A 20,919-nucleotide genomic window follows, 5' to 3' on the forward strand; every position below is an offset into this window, starting at 1 on the left:
CCACATCTTCTTTATCCATTCATCTGTCGATGGACATTTAGGTTGTTTCTATGTCTTGGCTATTATGAATAGTGCTGCTATGAACATACGCATGCATGTATCTTTTTGAATTATAGTTTTGTCCAGATATATGCCCAGGAGTGGGATTGCTGAATCATGGTAATTCTATTTTTAGTTTCCTGAGGAACCTCTGTACTGTTCTCCACAGTGGCTGCACCAGCTCACATTCTGATGCTATTCTGCACCCCACGTTTTGCATATGCTCCCCACCCACCCACTCTCTAAAAGCATTGCATTTATGAGCTCTGATAGAATGAATTAAAATAAATTTGGCTCTTGAGTTTTTTATGATTTGCTTTTTCTCTCGTTTTCATTTCTTTGTGATCAGAATAGCGAATCTGTTTACTCTGGGCGTTTACACCTAGTCTCAGACCTTCTGCAGGCTCTTTTCAAGGAGGCCTATTCTCTTCAAAAGCAGCTAATGGAACTGCTGGATATGGTTTGCATGGACCCTTTAATAGATGAGAATGATGACATTTTGAATATGGTAGTAGGTGAGTGAAGAAAACTTACTACTTAGTATATGATGTATATTGACTATAAACTGTACATCAGTTAAATTATTGAACCCAATGTTGTTTCTAATGATTCATGATATTATGTGTAAAAAAATTTAAATCCTACCCAATAAACTCTTAATCTCTTAAATTTTAGATTTTGTAAAATTGATATTTGATGCATTAACGTAGATTTATATATTTAGTCAATGTTCAAAGTAGGTTGTTTCTCCACAATGATTAACAAAGAAAGTTATGCAATTTTATACCCTCTAAAGTCGCCCAAATTCTGAAGCAGTAGCTTTCAGAGTTTTTAAACCATAACTTCATAGTAAGAAATGAAGTTTGCATTTCTTCCCAGAACACATATAATTACATACTTGTATGTATGTTTGTGAATGTGTATGTATATACTACATTTATTTGTTGTACTTGAAATAACGTACTCTATTATAGTCTATTTCATTTTTAAAGAATTGCTGATTGCTACTTTATTAATTTCATCGCTTACCAATGGATCATGGCCCAGAGTTTGAAAAGCAGTACTCTAATGAAAAGATTGCATTCATAGCTTCAGCATAAAGAGAGTAAGGTGGTTTTGTGCAGTATTATCAGGTATCTTTTGCTCTGTAACAAACCAACCCAAAAATCTATTACATTCAAGTAACTACTAGGGAGTTCCCAGGCTGCCCAGTGGTTAGGACTCGGTGCTTTCACTGCTGGGGCCTGGGTTCAATCCCTGGTCAGGGAACTAAGATCCCGCAAGCCGTGTGGCATGGCAAGAAGGAAAGAAAGAAAGAAAGGAAAAAAGAAGGGAGAGAGGGAGGAAGCAGAGATGGAGGGAAAGAGAGGGAGAGGGAGGGAGGGAGAGAGGAAGGAAGAAAGGAAGAAAGAAATCAAGCAACTACTGTTTCATTTATTCATGATTCTGAGTTAGTGTTTTAGGCTGGGCTCAGGTAGAACAGCTTTCTCTGCTTCACATGGTGTAACTGGGTCACTCGTGTGTTTGTGGTCACTGACCTTATTCATGGTCGTTTGTCGGCAGAGGGAGAGATAATGTCCTGAGCCAGTCCCGTGTAGCCCATCATGCAGCAGGTTAGCCCAGGCTCAGCTACCTGCTGATGGCCTCAGGGGTCCTAAGAGCAGCAAGAGAGGGCAGGCCCCAGTGTGCAGGCACGTTTAAAGTCTCTGCTTGGTTTATGTTTATTTTTGTCCTGTTGACCAAAGCAAGTTATGTCGCGAAGCCCAGGGTCTTTGGAAGCGAACTGACTTAAGAGCGTGGACACAGAAAGGGGGTTTATTGTGCTCATTTTAACAAGTAATCTACCTCAGGCAGAGTACAAGCCTTAATGAGTACTGTACAAATTCATTTTGATTCTTCCTTGTTAGGTTTTCTTTCCTTAGCAGTATATTTTGTCATTTTTGATTCGAATATCTGTAGAATATTTCAGTTATAATAGGGCATAATTTTTAGTCCACTGAACATTTTTAGTTTTATTTAGGTCATAGAGTAGGTGTAAACATCAAACTTAATTTTCTGTAATTTATAAAAACCCTAAATCAAAAGCCTGACACTTACTTTCACTAATTATTTTGAGATAATTTTTTTCAAACTGTATTGCCTGTTTTAGTAAATGTCAAAATTGTTCAGTAGGTATTTTTAAATATAGAAGAAACTCACCCCATATGACATTTGAATGTCCTAAGAGTTCTGTTATCTTTCTTTGTAGTTATTCATTCATTGTTGGATATCTGCTCTGTTATTTCCAGTATGGACCATGCATTTCATGCCAATACTTGGAAATTTATAATTAAGTAAGTTTCTGTTTTGTTTTGTTTTTACTTTTTGTAATCTATTTTCCTTATCCAAAGTCTTAATTATTTGTAAGTTTTCTTAGATTGCATTTAAAACATTTTGTATGGGCGTGTACAATATTTACTGACACTGCTCTCTTATAATCCAAATGTTGTACATGTAGCTCCCAAACTAAATCATACTTCTTTATCCTGCTCTCTCTAAAATTAAAAAAAAGTTCTACTCAGTTAGCTAGTACATCTGAAATAATGGGCCATGGATCTTAACCATTTGCCTACTGCTACTATTGTTTAACTGACTATCAAGTATCCTATTTCCAGGCTTAGATAAATTAATAATTATAATTAGAGCTGAATATAATCCCCTCATTATATACTTTTGAGTTGTTCAATTTTAATTCCATTTATAATTTTAACTAGAGCATTATGAAGGGTTGCTAGGGAGGGTGTCCATAGCATTCATCAGATTCTTGGGGGTGGGAGGAGATATAGTTGAGATGTAAAAATGGTTAAGAACCTCTACTTTATACATATGCATAAAACATTAAAGGTAGTGTAATACTTTCAGGTCTTAGGTGTTTTTCTTGCACCACCAGGTCATTACGTTGCCAACAAGTAATAGTGCAGTGGTTCAAAGTGTCAACTCAGAGCCATACTGCATATGCTTGAATCCATTCTGAAATCACTTACCCCTCTGGAACTCTTAGGCAATTTGGTTAACTTCTCTGAGTCTTAGTTTGCTCATCTGAAAGTGGGAGTTATAACAATAGCACCTTCTTTGTGGGGTTATAGTGAGAATTGAGTTTATCAGTGTGAAATGCTTGCGACTCTGCAAGTCACATAGTGAGTGCTCAGTGAATTAGCCACATCACACCATCACCATCACCATCACCATCGCCATCACCATCACCATCATCATCGAATATCTTCCAGTCTTGCCCCACTCTGATCCATTTTCTATCAAGCATTCAGACTGATCTTCTAAAAATGTAAATCAGATCATGTCACTCTACTGCTTAAAATCCATCCCAGTTTACTAAAAGTAACAACCTAATCCTCTCTGGCTCCCGCCTTCTTCACCAGCCCATCTCCATTGCTCTCAGCTCAAACATAACACACTCTCCTGTCCCAGAGCCTTTTCACAGCTTTTCCCTCTGCCTAGGATGCTTCTCTCGTGTACTCTACACCTTGCTAATTCCTGCTTATCTTTCAGTTCTCAGTTTAAGTGTTAGGTCTTCATGGTAGCATCCTTTTTATCCTCACCCTGAGAATCAGTTAGATTAGATCTCTCTGTTGTAGCACCCTGGACTTTTCCATCTTGGCATTCATCACAGCTGTAATCAATTAACTATTCTTACATTATTTAATGTTCTCTTTTGTGCTAGACCAGAAATTCCATGCAGGCAGGGCAGAGATTGTGTCTTTTCATTCACCCCTCTATCTCCAGGGCTTCACAGAGTGCCTGGCATATAGTAAGAGTTCAATTAATATTTTATAAGGAGAAGAAAAAAATTATCAACTTAGTCAAACTAACATGACAGCTTCAGAGGTAACGTCAACACATCTTAATTATGCCGTGTCTAATATATATGATGCATTTTGATTTTTTACATGTTCTTTCAAGTCATATTTTTATGGTCCTAAGTTACTTGATGTGTTACTTGTGGTGATTATATTCTTTTCTTTTTATTCATTTAGGCAGAGCCTTAAGCACCAGTCGGTTATAAAGAGTCAGCTGAAACACAAAGATATAATTACTAGCTTGTGCGAAGACATTCTTTTCTCCTTCCATTCTTGTTTGCAGTTAGCTGAGCAGATGACACAATCAGATGCGCAGGTAAAAATATGGTCTAACAACACTGTGAACTGTAGCTCTTTTTCTTTTGGCAGTTACTAAATCTCGTTTAGATCTACGGATCAGTTTACCTAAAAGGGTTTTAATTTGTTTTGTTTTTGTCTTTAATCTGTGGGATTATTTACAGCCCATAATTACTTTTCACTCAGAGCATTGCATTAGACCCCTATCTGCTTTTGTTCCATCTATAGTCTATCTGTCCCTGCCTTTTTATATACTCACTGGTTGGTCAAGGCATTCTCCTCAGAATCTTTTCTACCCTTGGACAAAAATCTAATTCCTTAGTCCTGTATTTATTTAAGGTCGTCTTGATGATATAGCCACAGTCAACCTTTTCTTCACCAATCCATTACAACCTGTAGAGATGCAGTATACAGCTGTGTGTATACTTGGTGTATACTTACATTTATATTGATTTCAAAAAGTTATAGTGTTGAATTGGCATCCCTTTTATAAAACAGATTGTATGCTAAAAATCTGTAATATGCTTATTGGGAATTACAGTATACTTTCCTATAACAGTGTTTATACATAGTGCCTTCTGTTCTCAGACTAGCTCTTTAAAGTTTGTTTAACTCGTAATAGTCCTAAATTATAGGATTAATAGTACTCAGGACCTAACAGTTATAAGCAATAATTTCAGTGGGAAAATGAGTTAAATATTTCTCCGTAGAATAACAGTAACATCCCTTCCTGTTGTGGACCTGCAAACTGATACAGGGTATTCCTTTGTACCTGTGCTCTTCCCTGCCCAGCAGCTATGCAGGTGGACATGTAAGGATTCATCCAGTTCCTAAACACTGGTCACAACTCATGGGGCAGGGCTGATCTGGAAAGACAAACCTGAGAGGAGGGTGGAAGTTTGAAAAGGGGTCCTGAAGTTGGTAAGAGGGAGTGAGGAGTAACTTTAGGAAGGGGCAAACCCTTTCCTTCTTGCTTCTCTTCTATTTCTCTTTATCTATCCTTCCCTTACATTCTTTCGTTCTTTTTTCCTTTTCTTTTGTGTCCTCACTTGCTTCCTATACCCTTTCTGATTCCCCTCACCTTCCCGAAAGGAGAAGGCATTTTGATGGGTATCCTGTGTCAGTGGCAGGAAGGACGTTCCCCTATCCACCTTTATCCTGTACATCTGTATCCTCAACCTCCACCTCCTCTTTTTCCAATTTCCATCTTGCTTATCTTGACACCACAGATCCCCCAGCTAGAGTTACTTGGAGAGTAAGATTAGACAGAGATTCCTGGACAGGAGTAAGTTGGGGAAAGCCCAAGCCACAGTATAGTCTATAATGGAAGAAGAAAGAGAAGTCCCGAGGGTACCTGACCAGGATGGCTATTTGTACATGAAGTATTGAATACATAAGTTCAGTGTATGTAAACTGCGTGTATATGAAAATCAGAGAATTTAAATCGTAAACTTTCCTAACTGTCCAAGCAAATTTTCATGTTTTGCCTTACTTGTTTTTCTTTACTTACTTGGTACTGATAAACGAAAGTAGCACTACTTACCGTCCATTGCCCGAAATGGAGCTTTGAGAAGGTCTGTGTAGTTTCTCCATTCTTAACTCTAAATTTTGATTAGCATCGCCCTCTGCTGTTCACTATTGATATTTATTGAAGAATCAAACTATTTCATTAAACTCTTCCAAGCAGTTTTTTCACCTTGTTTTTAAAAACATCAGAATAAAACCTCTAGATTTCATAGGTAATATGCTATTTATGGAAGCATGTAGATGTATCAGTCCCTAAATCAGGTTCCTGAGGCTGCTGTAACAGATTACCACAAATCAGGTGGCAAATTTGTTCGCTCGCACTTCTAGAGGATAGAAGTCTGAAATGTGTCAGCAGGGCCCTGTTCTCTTGAAGGCTCTAGGGGAGAGTCTGCTCCACGCCTTTCTTAGTTTCTGCCAGCACTGGCATTCCTTGGCTTGCAGCCGTATAACTTCAGTCTCTGCCTCCATCATCACGTGGTGTCCTCTCCCTGTCTCTTCTTATCACCTATGTTCATAATAGGGACACCAGTCATGTTAGATTAAGGGTACATCCTACTCCAGTATGACCTCATCTGAACTAATTGCATCTACAGTGTAAAGGTACTGGGGGTTAGGACTTCACCCTGTCTTTTTAGGGGACACAGTTCAACCCGTGACAGCCCCTAAAATAGATATTTATTCTCTCTTAAGTCTTGAACATGGTTTCAAAATGAGACTGTTGTATTAGACTTTGTAGCAAGCTTTTTAGCCACAAATAATTTAGTTTTTCTATAAAGATAGGGAAATTTATTTGTAACGCTCTTAGATATAAATTTAATTTGCACTGTAATTCCTACTTTTGTTCATAGAATGCTTACTGAAAGTTATATTCAGAAAATAAACTCATATTTTTATATCTGTTGCCTACACTTAGATTCATTGCTCACTACATTCAGATTTTATCGGTATTTTTCTTGTTTTATTTAAAGAAAGGAAGACTGGATACTCAATATTTTGAAACATTAAAAATGGTTTTCCTTGTTTATATCCCCACCCCTTTTTTATTGGCATTGAGATGCAAACTTTCTGACTTAAACAGTTGAGTAAATCAAGGTGGGATAGTATTTGTGTTGTACACTTGCTTTTTGAAAATGTGAAAATCAGCTCTAGATTTAATTGGTATGCTATTTAGTAATGAAGTAAAACCAGAGTCTTCAACCAAATCTTATACAATTTCCTCTTGAATGAGAAAGAAAAATTTTAAGTAGGCAAACATGATAAGTTGTGTGTCAACATTTATTCATTTAATTCATTTGCCAGCTATCTCCAGAGTCCTTACTGTGTGCCAGAAAAGGTGCTGGGTACTAAGCCAGCCACATCTTTCTGCCTCCAATAACTTATAGTCTAGGTTGGGAGATAGTATAAGCAGGTAATTATAGACTAGTGTGACCTTCGGAGAATTGCGGGTTGTTGGCCTATGTGAGTAAAGGTAGGAACCCAATCATGAAGTCAAGAACAGTTTCTTGTGATATGACATCTAAGCCGAATAAAATTTCTTATTGAGTATCTTATAAGTATCTTAGATTCATTTTTAATCTCTGTCCTTTTAAACTTCCATAGCAGTGTATGAGAGAGTTCATATTCATAATTATCAAAGAGGTGAATTTTCATCTAACTTACTCTTGCTGAGGAAAATTGACTATTTCCAAATATTTTTATAAAAGGTAAAAATGAAGGGTCATACTCAATTAGTGGATCATTCAATTCCTTTTTGATTGGTTTAATTAAGGTTTTGATATATTTTTGGAAAGAGATTGAACATACACAGTTAATAAAGTTATTTCATTTGAAATTATTCTCCAAATTAAAGATAATAATAATAATAAAAAAATAATAATGTATCTGACTTAATTTTTTTTTTTTTTTTTTTTTTTATAAATTTATTTATTTATTTATTTATGGCTGTGTTGGGTCTTCGTTTCTGTGCGAGGGCTTTCCCTAGTTGCGGCAAGCAGGGGCCACTCTTCATCGCGGTGCGCGGGCCTCTCACTATCGTGGCCTCTCTTGTTTCGGAGCACAGGCTCCAGACACGCAGGCTCAGCAGTTGTGGCACACGGGCTTAGTTGCTCCGCGGCATGTGGGATCTTCCCAGACCAGGGCTCGAACCCGTGTCCCCTGCATTGGCAGGCAGATTCTCAACCACTGCGCCACCAGGGAAGCCCTATCTGACTTAATTTTAAGGTACTAATTTAAAGCTCTTTGGATTATAGTGTGTATTACACATTTGGATGACATAACAACCAATATTTATTAAGCTAAGTTGCCTAAGTGTCAGACACTATTTAAACCTCACAGTAACCTTAGTGTAAGCCACACTGCACCCTCATAGAGAGGCTTGGTAACTTTCCCACGATCATGCAGAGGTAGTGGCAAGGCCAGGATTTCAATCCAGGTAGGGTGACTCCACTGTCCTCTACATCCCCTGTAGACACATAGATATCTTGGCATTACCCAGTGTCTTATCAGCTTACAAATGCTCAGAAAACCCTCACACATCACACAGATACCTAACATGAACAGTGAAATCCTACTTTCATCTGCTACAGAGAACCACAGGTAAGATTTCGATTTATTTTGGGAGGGTTAGGGAGGAAATATTAACACATAACACACATTTAAAAATAATAATAGGATGATATTATACATACTGTTTTGCAGCATGATTTTTTTACTTAATCTGTCTTAGGGCTTTCTGTATTCGTGAAGGTATATCTACCCAATTCCTTTTAATAGCTCTATGCTACTACATTTTATGAATATACCTTGAATTTTTTTTTTTTAAATAATGAATCTATGTATTCATCATCCAATTTTATACCTTGAATCTATTTAACCATTCTCCAGTTGATGGATACTGGATTTATTTCCATTTTCATTATATAAGAAAGATTGCATTGCATACCTGTGCTGGTATTTCTATAGGATATATTTCCAAAAGTGGGATTGCTACTGGGTCAAGGAATTTACAACACTCTAGCTTTTAATAGTAATGCAAAGAGTGTATTATTTTATGCTCCCATGAATGTTAAAATTAAGTGCTTACTACTCCACTTCCTCAACTTTGGGATATTATCAGTCTTAGATCTTTGCTAATCAAATAATTCTCTCCCCTCCCCCTTCAAAAGATATGTAATTAGGTTGTAATTTAGAGTTTTTCAATTTTAGTTTATTGGAAATTTGTATTTTCTGTGAACTGCCTTCTCATGTCTTACCTGTTTTCTTTTATATCTCATTCTTTTGTTTGTAAGACCTTTTTCTTTTGACCATCTACTGATCCCCATATAGCAAAAAACAATAAGGTATTAAAGTTTCTTTCACTTTCAGATCAATCAAAAATGATCACCTCTTTTGCTGTTATAGAGTAAGATTTCTTTTCAGTGATGTAGAGTTTAATTTTTTGACATATCTTTATCATCATTTGTTGTGTGTTTGTATTGCTTCTAACAACTCAGAGAAGAATTACTTTTTTATGGAAAATGTTTACACTCTGTTTATTAAGAGATCTTTTTAGAAAATATTGTCTCATTTACAAGTTTAGCTAATTTCATGTTCTTTTCCTATTTATTGTGCTTTCTTATTTCCTTTTTTTGGAACAGGATAATACTGATTGCAGATTATTTCAGAAAACACTCAAATTGTGTCGTTTCTTTGCCAACTCCCTTTTGCACTATACTAAGGTAAGGCTTATTTTTTTTAATAATGCGTGAATGTGAAATCAACAATACATTGTAAGTTATCCTGTTTTTATTATTCCTGCCAAAAACAATCTTTTGAAGTTATTTAGTCAAGAGTATATTTTGTAGGGTTTTTGGTTTGATATTGTTAATTGTTAAACATTGAGCATCTGTTATATCATTTAAGTTGCTACCATCATATTGTTACTAGATTTGTTTTTTTTTAATTTTTTTTGAAGATTTATTTATTATTTTTGGCTGCATTGGGTTTCCGTTGATGCGTGTGGGCTTTCTCTAGTTGCGGCGAGCAGGGGCTACTCTTTGTTGTGGTGCGTGGGCTTCTCATTGCAGTGGCTTCTCTTGTTGCAGAGCACGGGCTCTAGGCACGTCGGCTTCAGCAGTTGCAGCACGCGGGCTCAGTGGTTACGTCACACAGGCCCTAGAGCGTGCGGGCTTCAGTTGTTGCGGCACATGGGCTCAGTAGTTGTGACGCGTGGGCTCTAGGGTGCACAAGCTTCAGTAGTTGTGGCACGTGGGCTCAGTAGTTGTAGCTCATGGGCTCAGTAGTTGTGGCTTTTGGGCTGTAGAGCACAGGCTCAGTAGTTGTGACACACGGGCTTAGTTGCTCTGCAGCATGTGGGATCTTTCTGGACCAGAGCTTGAACCTGTGCCCCCTGCATTGGCAGGCAGATTCTTAACCACTGCGCCACCAGGGAAGTCCATATTGTTACTAGTTTTATTCAGTTTTCTGAAAAACTTATTTCTGTAAGCATAAACAAAATTATTTCTATAAGCACAGATCAGTTTTCGGAAGGTAATTCAATTTGCCTTTAAATACTGTTTATAAATTATTTCTACCATATTTCTAAATTAGGTTGTTAAAGTTTAAATGTTCAAACTGTGTGATAATTTTAAGAAGACCTGTCTATTTGGGAGTCATCAGGATAGCATAGTGATTGTTGAAGATATATGAATAGAATAGATAAGCTGTCTAGGCAGATTATTTGGAAAAAAGAGGAGAGAATACTTATAGCAGCCAGTGAAAGAAATACCAATAGTAATAAATATTTGTAACTAAAAGAAAAAAACAAAACTATTGTCCATGTTGAATTTGTTTTTGACCTTGTCTTCCTCCTTTCTGAGGAAAAGATAAGGATCTCTGATGACTGTTTACTAGTCAGAACTCCATGGCAGGCTCACTGACTACTGGCACATTGCCGTCCTTATTGGTGTGCTGTCCGAGTTCATCCTTCGGGGCCACTACCACTTACCATAGTTGGCTGCTCTAACACCGGGCTCCCTACAGCTCTCAGGGTGTGTATTTCAGTGGCAGAGGTACAGGGTGGGAGGGTCCTGGCGCCAGTGGCACTTGTTGAGCAGTTACCCATCTGATATTTGCCGGAGTTGTTAGGAGGCAAAATTGTGCCTAATTATACCATTTTTAAATCAATTCTTTTCTTTCAGGGGAATTTAAATTTTTTAAATAATTAACTATCAGCTTGTTTTCTATATCATATAATACAGTTAAAACTATTTCTTTGACATTCTAAGAGATAGCATAACCATAATGGATAGAGCAGTCACAACTGTACTTGAATCCCAGCCCTACTGGTTTTTAGTTATGTGGCTCAGGTTGCTTGATACCTTAGCTTCAGCTTTCTAGTCTATAAAATGGGGACAGTAATATGTCATAATATTTTTGAGAGGACTAAAATAATGTACGTAAAGTCACTACATGTCTACTGAGCACTTGGAGATATTCAGTAAATGATAGCTCCTAATTGTGGTTGTGTTGATAGTTTTAACAGTAAAGAATTTGAGGTGCTTTTAGCCTCATCCCCTTTTTTCTTCTCATGCAAGAAAATTGTTTTCCCTATGTAGCACATCTGGGATTTTATTTTATTTTGCATGCCTTTGATGAGATGATCTATTTTAACAAAGCACATTGTGTATAAAGAGTGAATAGAGTTGCTTTATTTTTAGGAATTTCTTCCTTTCCTGTCTGATTCTTGCTGTACATTGCACCAGCTTTATCTTCAGGTACACAGGTAAGAAGACTGCTATATGACCATTAAAATGTAATAGAGCCATTTGAGCCTTGCAAACATTAATGTATATCATTTAAAAATAAAATATCACAGTAATTTTTTCTTAATGTTTTAGTGAATTTTTATCTGCTTGCTTAAAATTAATGGAGACGGAAGCTTTTAAGGAATAGGTTCCGTATGAGTTTTACTTACCTTTATATTCTTAACTAGTACTTTATACCCAAGTGATGAATATTGGTATGATGATAAATACCAAAGGAAAAAAAAGGAGGTTATATATACGTGCATACATTTTGTATCAGCATACCGTTTTTTATCTTTCTTAATTTTTATTTTACTTCTGTGAGATTTAATTCAAGTAGTAGTTGACTCCATCTCAGAAAAAAAGTGAGTTACAGAAAGGGTGTCATAATTTAGATGAGGGCTAAATGACATCTAAAATTGATAGTAACCTCAGAAGAGCCCTTGATTTGACACTGAAAGACTCTGTCAGCTCATTCATCAGCAACCCTCTTATACTTCCTTAATCCATTTAGTCTCCCAGACAGCTTTTCATACCTCTCCCTCTTCAAACATCCTAAATCTCCAGCACCACCTCCCCATTTCTCATTGTCAATTAATGTCCTCACTGTGTGTGTCACTGAGAAAAGTGGAAGCAATTGAAAGAGAGCTTCCATATTCTCCTTCTGACACATCAACTATTCTATCTGTATCTAGGCCCATATATTTCCTTGTCCCATGAGTGAGCTGTCTGTGTGCCTATCTAAGGCCAGCGTCTATTTATTCATTGGATTTCACCCTGTCTCACATGCTCAGAGACCTTGCTTTAGCAGGTGTTCCTTTTCCCTCTTGCATCATCAATCTTCCCTGCTTTCTCGGTCATTCTCATGAGTATACCAACATGCTGTTATTTTTCCCATCTTAAGAACAATATAAAACAAAATCTCTCGACTCTACGTCCTCCTCCAAATAAACACCTTCCCATTTTTCTGCATGTGTTTAGAAAGAGTGGTCTTTCACCACTGTCTCTACTTTCTTTTTTGAAGCTACTCCCGTCAGGCTTTCTATTCCACTATTTCACCAAAACAGCTCTTGTCAAGGTCATCAGTGACTCCATGTTGCTACATCTAGTGGGCAGTTTTAGGCTTCATCTTATGTAACCTGTCAGCAGTACTTAACCCTTTCATTTGGACTCTTTCTTCTGTTGGCTTCCAAGACACCTCTCCTTCCTCAGCAGGTTCCTCCTCATCTCTCCAGCTACTTTAAGTTGGGTGTGCCCCGGCACTCCGTCTTCAGGCCTCTCCTCTCCTCTATGGTCATTTAGTCTCAAGACTTTAAATTTATGTCTCTCCCCTTTAATGTCTAACTGCCAATCAGGACATCTGTACTTAAATTGACACAAACCAAACTCCTGATTCCAGCCCACTTCATCTATCCCCCACTCCCCAACACCCCAGAATCTGCTCCTCTTGTAGCGTCCTCATTTCAGTTTAAGTGGTAATTTGGTTCTTCAAATTGATCAGGCCAAAAACCTTCCTGTCATCTTTGATGTTTGTCTTGCTCTCATACCCCTCATCTAGTCCATTAGCAAATTCTGTCAGTATCACCTTCAGTATAAGTATGTATATGCAGTGTATATAAACAGAATCCAGCCACTTCTCACCACCTAAACGGCTACCATTCAATCGCATCCACTATTATTTTCTTGCCTGCATTTTTGCAAAAGAACATCTTATCTGCTGTCTCTGTTTCCACCCTTGCCTTGCTCTGGTCTTTTCTCCATACAGTAGCCGAAGTGAGTGATAAAACATAAATTAGATCATGTGACTTCTCTGCACAAACTCTCAAATGACCCATATTCAAACAGAATTCAATAGAATTTTAAATAGAAATTCAATGGAATTTCCTGTCCACCTTAGCAATTATTAACATCTACTGTATTGTGTATTTACTTACTCACTTACTTGTTAACTTCTCCCCTTCATTAGAGTATACACTCGGTAAAGGCAGTAACTTTGTATATTCTGTTTACTACTATATCACACTCCTAGAAAGGTACATGGCATATACATAGGCACTTTATAAACATTTGTCAAATAAATTAATTTAAAAATGTATCATTTGATTGAAAAACACATACTTGCTTTGATGTTAAGTAGCTGTAGTTCAAATCTATGGAGTTTCCTTACTTTTGTTGTATTTTATGTCTTTCACCTTATAATTTCACTTATAATTTAGTCCTCACAACTCTGAATCAGTGTTACAAGTGAAGAAAGTGAGGCTCAGGGAGGTCGAATGAATGAACCAAAGTCACATAACTAGTAATTGACACACTGGTGCTTCTTCCATCACACTGCAAAGGCCTCAAGTGTTAAGTGCTTCCTTTTAAATGCTGTCATCCCCTGCTAGACAGGGTTTTCTCATGTACTATCAAATTTGCCACAGTTAAAATAACATGGCAAAAAATACTGAATACATATCTTATTTCACATAGGTTTTGATCGAAGTTTAGTTTAAACCTCAGTTACTGAGACATTTTCTATGAAATTCTTTGCATCTCCCTTCAGTGTTAGTATACAGTTTGTTCTTATAAAGCTCTTGCTTCTGAGAAACTGAGCATTAAATTCATATTAAAGTCAGCATTTTACCTATTTTAAAATAACTTTCAATGGAAGTAATTACCGCAGAATTTATCAGAAATATCTTTTTTACATATGTTTTTACTAGTTATTTGATTCATATTTTTACAATATTTTTTAAGAATATCATTGTCAACAATGTATTAAAATGCATCAAAACCATACCAGCATTTTCTTTAAGATTATACACTTTTAATTTTATAGAATTATAGCCATGTTATTTAGTTCAGAGGTTCTTCATAGAATTATGGTGTCAGTTCAGTACTTTGAATTTTGTTTTATAAAACACATGCTACTTAATTTTTAAATATATTTTCACTGCTGGAAGAACATCAGTACTTACCTCTACCTAAAATTTGAAGATAGTTATTAATGAATGAGTTTTTTCCCTCCCTTCCCAGTAAGTTTCCTCCAAGCCTGTATGCTGCTGGGATTTCTAAAGCACAACAGGAGGAAATAGCAGGTGCTTTCCTGGTCACACTGGATCCACTTGTCACTCAGCTTCTCAAGTTCCAACCTTTCGTGGAAGTGGTTTTGGACAGTAAATTAGGTAAATTTCAAAACAGATTTAGTGTTGAATCATCTCTTATTAATTATTACATGTTAGAGACAGGGTAATTTTCTCTTATACAGTTATCCTGTTTCTTTCTTTCTTTCTTTCTTTAATTTTTGGCTGCGTTGGGTCTTCATTGCTGTGCACAGGCTTCCTCTAGTCGCGTTGAGTGGGGTCTGCTCTTCATTGCAGTGTGCAGGTTTCTCACGGGCTCTAGGATGCACAGGCTTCAGTAGTTGGGGCACACGGGCTCAGTAGTTGTGGCTCGTGAGCTCTAGAGCACAGGCTCAGTAGTTGTGGTGCACGGGCTTAGTTGCTCCACGGCATGTGGGATCTTCCTAGACCAGGGCTCGAACCCGTGTCCCCTGCATTGGCAGGAGGATTCTTAACCACTGCACCACCAGGGAAGTCCCAGTCATCCTTTTTTAAAGTTTTAAAAATTTTATTTAAAATTTCTTCTACTTTCTTTTCTTGGAACATATTTCTGCTTTTTAAAAATTATGCCTCTAATTTTTTTATGTATTACAATCAGATTTCTGCTGAAAGTATGTAGAGTATATGTTTACCAATTTGTTGTAACTTAATTTTACCACCTTAAGAGCTGCCGTGTGAACTACAGTTTCCACAGTGTCTGCTGCTGGTTGTCATCATGGATGAGCTGCCCTCTCAGCCTGAGGACGTGCAGACCCTGTGGTGCACAGAGAGCCAGGTCTCAGAAGCTACAACCAGGTAGTAAACGTGTTGTTGATATCCAATCACATTACCATGGTTTAGAATGCCCTATTTGTTTGCAATGACCTTGAAATTAAGTTCTTTGTTATGTCACATATTCTAATTAATAGTTACTGTGTAGACCTCATGCATATTGCTACTTAATAAAAATATAAAATACATAAATCTGCGATAGGCGCTGAAAATAATTTAATTTTGTCCACTCTTTTAGAAGGTATTGCCTAATAGTGTTATAAACATTGAGTGTAGCAGACTAGATGTAGTTAGTAACATTTAAAAATGAGCTCTGTTAAATAGAGTGCTTAGACACTGTAAGTTATTTCCTGGGAAATTTCACTTGTATTCCTCTTCCTTGCCAACACCAGGCTCTAGTTTCTTACCTCCTGGGTTATTGCTGTGCCCTAGTTTTTTATCCTATCCTTTAGTGGCATCCTGTGTACCACTGCCAGTTAGTCTCCTTACACCCCAGCTCTGAGCTTCCTGTTCTCCTGCTCAGTAACTAAAGCGTAATATCTCGGCTCCCCAGCTTTGCATTTAAAACCCACCCATTCTGTTGTCATCATCTACTTTTGCTCCTTATCCTTTCACTCATTTTCTACACATATACCTTGCTTCTGTCAGACTGGTGATTCCTGTCTACCTTATACTCAGGCTTTGTCTTCTTTACCTGTTATAGTTTGCCTATTTTTAATTTGTTATTTAAATCCTCTATGAAGAATTCTTAAATCATTTAAATCTTAAAATAACCCCTCCCTATCTGAATGATAATACCTAGTTTCTATTTTATATATGCTACCTAGCTTAGCTATTTAAGTTCCTTGATGAATTGTGTCTTAGACTTTGTATAGTTCTGTATTATGATAAACACTTGGTAAATGATAAAAGATATATATGAAAATTCTTCTCCTTTAAGGGATTTCTCTATATTTTATTTTTACGGATACATATTCACACATATTGGAAACTGTTGTTGATATATACATCTTGAAACATTTGGCTTTGCTAAGATAAACCTCCGTATGTCATATTATTACACCTGCTAATTGTTAAATGTTAGTAATCTTGGGTTCAATGTTCTCAATTTCCCTGCAGGGTGTCTCTACTCAAAGCCATTTTCTCCAGTTTTGAGCAGTGTTCTGGTGAACTGTCTCTACCTGTTCATTTACAGGAAGTAAAGAGTAAAGGGCAAACTGAGGTTGCTGTCACCTTATATCAGCACGTTTGTGTTCATCTGTGTACATTTATTGCTTCCCTTCATCCCTCGCTGTTCCCTGAACTGGTAAGTTTGTTACTTGCTGGGCTAAGCTGAGATTACACTTTTGCTTTCTTTTCATTGAAATTGTGATTCAGATATAGAAGAAAGTGTGGGGTAGTAAATGTGTATTTATTTTTGAATGTCATTCCCTCAACTTGCACATTTTACCCTTTAATTCAGTTGGCTCCTAGGAAATGGTAATCCTAGGGTCCTATAGTATTCAGATATAATATTTAGCTAAAATATTTGAGGAAACATTTTGGGTGGGAAGGTACGGAAAGACAGTGTGAGAAGAGGAAAAATGGGTAGGATTTCACCTAATTCGGTTTCATAAAAAGAAAAGGAGAAGTGAATAGTATGTAGTACCAAGTCTCCTATAGATAGATCCTAGGCTTAATGTGGATTTTTTTTTTTTAGTGTAATTGGATTAGAAAAGATGTTGATAAAATTTTAGGGAAAACATTCTTAGAATTTACTTAAGGATCAGTATCCTTTAAGATATTATGCAATGGATAATATTCAGCACATATTAAATATCGTATTTGAATGGTTTAAGGCAGAAGCAAAAGTATAGGCGTGTGTATTGTATATATTGTTTTAAAAATCTCAGCCTAGAGAATTTCTGTGGAGTCTTGTGATTGAGTTACCACATTGAAAACCACTTTTGAATCTCTGTAGCCCAGCACAATGCTTAACATGTAGTAGGTGCTCAATAAATGTTGAGGGAATGGCAACATAGGTTCTTTCAGATACTAGAAAGTAGAGCTTTCCTACTGAGGATCTGTTGTTTTTTGGATTGTGATAGTATTTTGTTGTTTTATTTTGAGAAATGTAATACTAATGATAATTTATCATAGCTTTTTGTTTTTCATTAGGACACTGCTCTGTTGAATGCTGTGCTTAGTGCTAATATGATCACCTCTTTGCTAGCTATGGACGCATGGTGCTTCCTTGCTCGGTACAACATACTTACTTTTTTTGGGGTTTGGATTGATTTATAGTAGTGATTGACAGTAAATGACTTTATACTTGTAAGTTTATAGAAAAATTCTGTCTTGATAATCCTTTAACAGCCCCCCAAAATGGTTTGATTTCATATCATAGCACTAAATTAGAGACTGAATTCCCTCTTTCCTTTCTTTGGTTCAAGTCAATAGAACCTATTGCTTAGGTAGTTTTGTATATTATGATATTCCTTGGCCATAGAATAACTGCAGTTTAGAATATTTAGTGCTTTATGGAAGTCATCTCCTTGCTTTTCTGAATAATTGTATAAATAATTGTATGAAGATTGCTTTCTCTTTAAATCACAGATATGGGACTGCTGAACTCTGTGCCCACCATGTCACCATAGTGGCTCATCTGGTGAGTAGAATTATAAGGCCTAAAACACCCACTTTCCTTGCACTTCCTTTGGGGATATGATATCTTAAAGTGAATATCAAAAGGAGGAATAGCATGGTAGCTAAATTGTTTTGACAGTTTCTTTGCTCTTCATTAATGCTGATGCTTTGAGAAAGATATACTAGAAAGAGTGTAACACTGGGGAAATTGTCTCATATTTTCAAAATTTTATGGAGTTTCATTGATTGTTCTGGGAAAGAAAGACTAGGTTGATTGAGGATAAATTTAAAATTGAATGTAAAGTAGAAAATAGTAGTTAGCTTTAATGTTGATGACCAAGAGTTCTTCTTACTGTCTCCTCCCCCCTTTCTCTCTCTCTCTCTCTCTCTCTCTCTCTCTCTCCCCCCCCCCCCCCAACCCCCCTCTCTGAAATGACTTAGACAGTCTGACTCTTGATTTTGTTGTATCTCTTTCTGAGAGGGACTAAATGTGATAGTGATCGATGCCTTTTGGGAAAAGAAGTAATGCTTTGTGTAGAAGTAAAAACACAGACGTAGAGAACAAACATGGATACCAAGGGGGCGGGAAGGTGGGGTGGTGGGATGAATTGGGAGATGGGGATTGACATATATACACTTGATACTATGTTTAAAATAGATAACTAATGAGAACCTACTGTATAGCACAGGGAACCCTACTCAGTGCTTTGCAGTGACCTAAATGGGAAGGAAATCCAAAAAAGAGAGGATATATGTATACGTATAGCTGAGTCACTTTGCTGTACAGTAGAAACTAACCCAACAATGTAAAGCAACTATACTCCAATAAAAATTTTTTTAAAAAAAGAAGTAATGCTTTGTGAATGGATACAAAGAGAACATTATTTAATGACAACTTGTGTTAATCTTTTCAATGTTGGTCTTTTCTTGCTTTTAAATTCCAAGATGTTTATGTTCCGTATAAGATGGTCATGACCTGATCTTATGTGGGTCCATGTGTCTTTCGTCTTTTAGTAGAGTCATTGTGTCATATATTTCTTGGTTTACCTTATAAGGATATTGTAGACTAAATCCAGTGAGGTGTATGATAACCAGACAGCCTGACATCTATATCTCCATGGCTAATGGTCTGGAGCGCTTACCTACTTTACTAAATCCTCAACACGTCTTGCACAAAACAAAGAGTGATTTTTATGTTATGTGTATTATATCTACTTTAAATAAAAGCTCTCCTAGTACATTATGATAGGAATTTATAAAATCTTTTAATGAAGCTTCCATCTTATAGAGATTTACCTCTGCACTTTTGTGCTTAGATCTGAAAAAATTCCATGAATTATCTTTGAGCAGGGGAATTAACATACCAAGTTATAATCAAAATGGTAATTAGAAATAGAAATTCCAAAGTATTGTTTTCAAGTAATATCAAAATTGTTTTCTCATTATAAAAGTAATCTAGGTTCATGGAAGAGAAAAAATTAAATAAAGAAAAGCTCCAAATTAAAAATTAAAATTACCCAGGTTATTTCCCAGAAAGAGCTGCTGTTAATATTTTGGCATATAAAAGCTTGTAAAAGCTATTTTACAAGCTTATATGATTTTAAGTCAGTCAATCTCTCCTCTCTCTCCTGCCTTTCCCAGATAAAATCTTGCCCCGGAGAATGCCATCAGCTCACCAGCCTATCAGTACTATTGAGGCGCCTCTTCTTCTTCATGACCCCACCCCAGCAGGCAAGGATACCATCTGCGTCACTGTCTTTGAGCACCTGAGGAGAATTGGATCCAGATACTTTGGAAGGCTTTTTGACCCCCATTTGTTCTACATTTAAATGCTGACATGATCTGAACATAAATTTTTAATGTCTTCATTGCTTTGGTTATTGCTTTTAGGTGTGTTTAGATTTTGATGTTAAAGAAAAGCCAGAGCTATACAGTAGTTAAAGTGACAAAAACAGATTTTATTCGGAGCTGTTGCAATAGGAGCAAAGAGACTTCAGTGTAGAACTGGGCTCATTTCTGAATACAGCATGAACTAGTGCGGTTCTTTGATCAAGGAGCAGGGTGGGGGTCAGTGGATAAAAATTACTAAGAAGAAGCATCAGGAGTCAGGGGGTGATTCTGGCTTGACAAGACTCTTGCTGAACACAGACCAGGGTGATCAGATACCAAGGGTGAGGGATTTTTTCTAAATTGACTTAGCAGGATTCTGGCCAAAACTGGATGATGCAGGCCCAAAAAAGATGGACACAAGCCGGAGGTCAAAGGCTACTTGAGAGGAGGGCTAAGAAAAGCCTGACTTAAGTTTGGTCAAGGAGAGAGTCCTTATTAATGTCTTTGCTGCAAGTTACAGATAATCATTCTATTCATAATTCTGTCTTCTTTCTCCTTGTTTCTCATAAATTTAAGATGCTTGAAATGAAGTGGTTCTATATCCTCTGCCCCTTTTAACTTATTTTGAAGAACTAGACTATTAATTACGCTCTTAATGATAATGATACCTTTTTTTTTTTAAGTAAATAAGTTGAACTTTTGGGGGAAAACTGAAAGTATGAGCCTTAGTTGTTTGCTACTGTGAGGAAAACAAACTCTGCTGTGACAGAGGAGATTCTACAGTTACGGGAACCTGTGTAGCCTTGCATAGTCCCTTGGACTAGTCAGTTTGGAGCTCCTATGGGAGGTTTTTAAAAAATACAGGTTCCGGGACCTAAACCTGTGAATGGAGTGGGTATAGAGTGGTGGCTCTGAGGTGAGGCTCATTAACTTGTTGTTGTTATTGTTATTATTAAATTCCTACATGATTCTGACATGGATACAAGCTGGGGAAACAGTGGGTTAGTGAAGGGGGTTACAGGCCTTGGTGCCTTGGCAAGTCATCCTATCTGAAACTATTTCCCTGTCTACAAAGTGACAGATATGTGT

The 20,919-nt window shown here is 36.9% G+C and overlaps 1 protein-coding gene across 2 annotated transcripts in view; it reads left to right on the forward strand.

Moving 5' to 3' along the window:
- FIRRM (FIGNL1 interacting regulator of recombination and mitosis) overlaps positions 1 to 20,919 on the forward strand; it is a 43,724-nt gene that overhangs the window by 9,411 nt on the left and 13,394 nt on the right. Inside the window, exons 6-16 of one of the 2 annotated variants that reach the window (XM_007172494.2) lie at positions 389 to 554; positions 2,288 to 2,372; positions 4,071 to 4,209; positions 9,353 to 9,433; positions 11,414 to 11,478; positions 14,519 to 14,667; positions 15,270 to 15,399; positions 16,495 to 16,681; positions 17,533 to 17,615; positions 17,971 to 18,022; positions 19,642 to 19,731. In XM_007172494.2, the coding sequence (XP_007172556.2) occupies positions 389 to 554; positions 2,288 to 2,372; positions 4,071 to 4,209; positions 9,353 to 9,433; positions 11,414 to 11,478; positions 14,519 to 14,667; positions 15,270 to 15,399; positions 16,495 to 16,681; positions 17,533 to 17,615; positions 17,971 to 18,022; positions 19,642 to 19,731 (1,227 nt within the window). Of the gene's footprint in view, positions 1 to 388; positions 555 to 2,287; positions 2,373 to 4,070; positions 4,210 to 9,352; positions 9,434 to 11,413; positions 11,479 to 14,518; positions 14,668 to 15,269; positions 15,400 to 16,494; positions 16,682 to 17,532; positions 17,616 to 17,970; positions 18,023 to 19,641; positions 19,732 to 20,919 lie in introns of those variants that run through there. The other variant, XM_057546825.1, reaches the window with a different exon arrangement.

The sequence above is a fragment of the Balaenoptera acutorostrata genome, chromosome 1 (genome assembly GCF_949987535.1).
Source record: "Balaenoptera acutorostrata chromosome 1, mBalAcu1.1, whole genome shotgun sequence".
Classification (NCBI taxonomy): Eukaryota; Metazoa; Chordata; class Mammalia; order Artiodactyla; family Balaenopteridae; genus Balaenoptera; species Balaenoptera acutorostrata.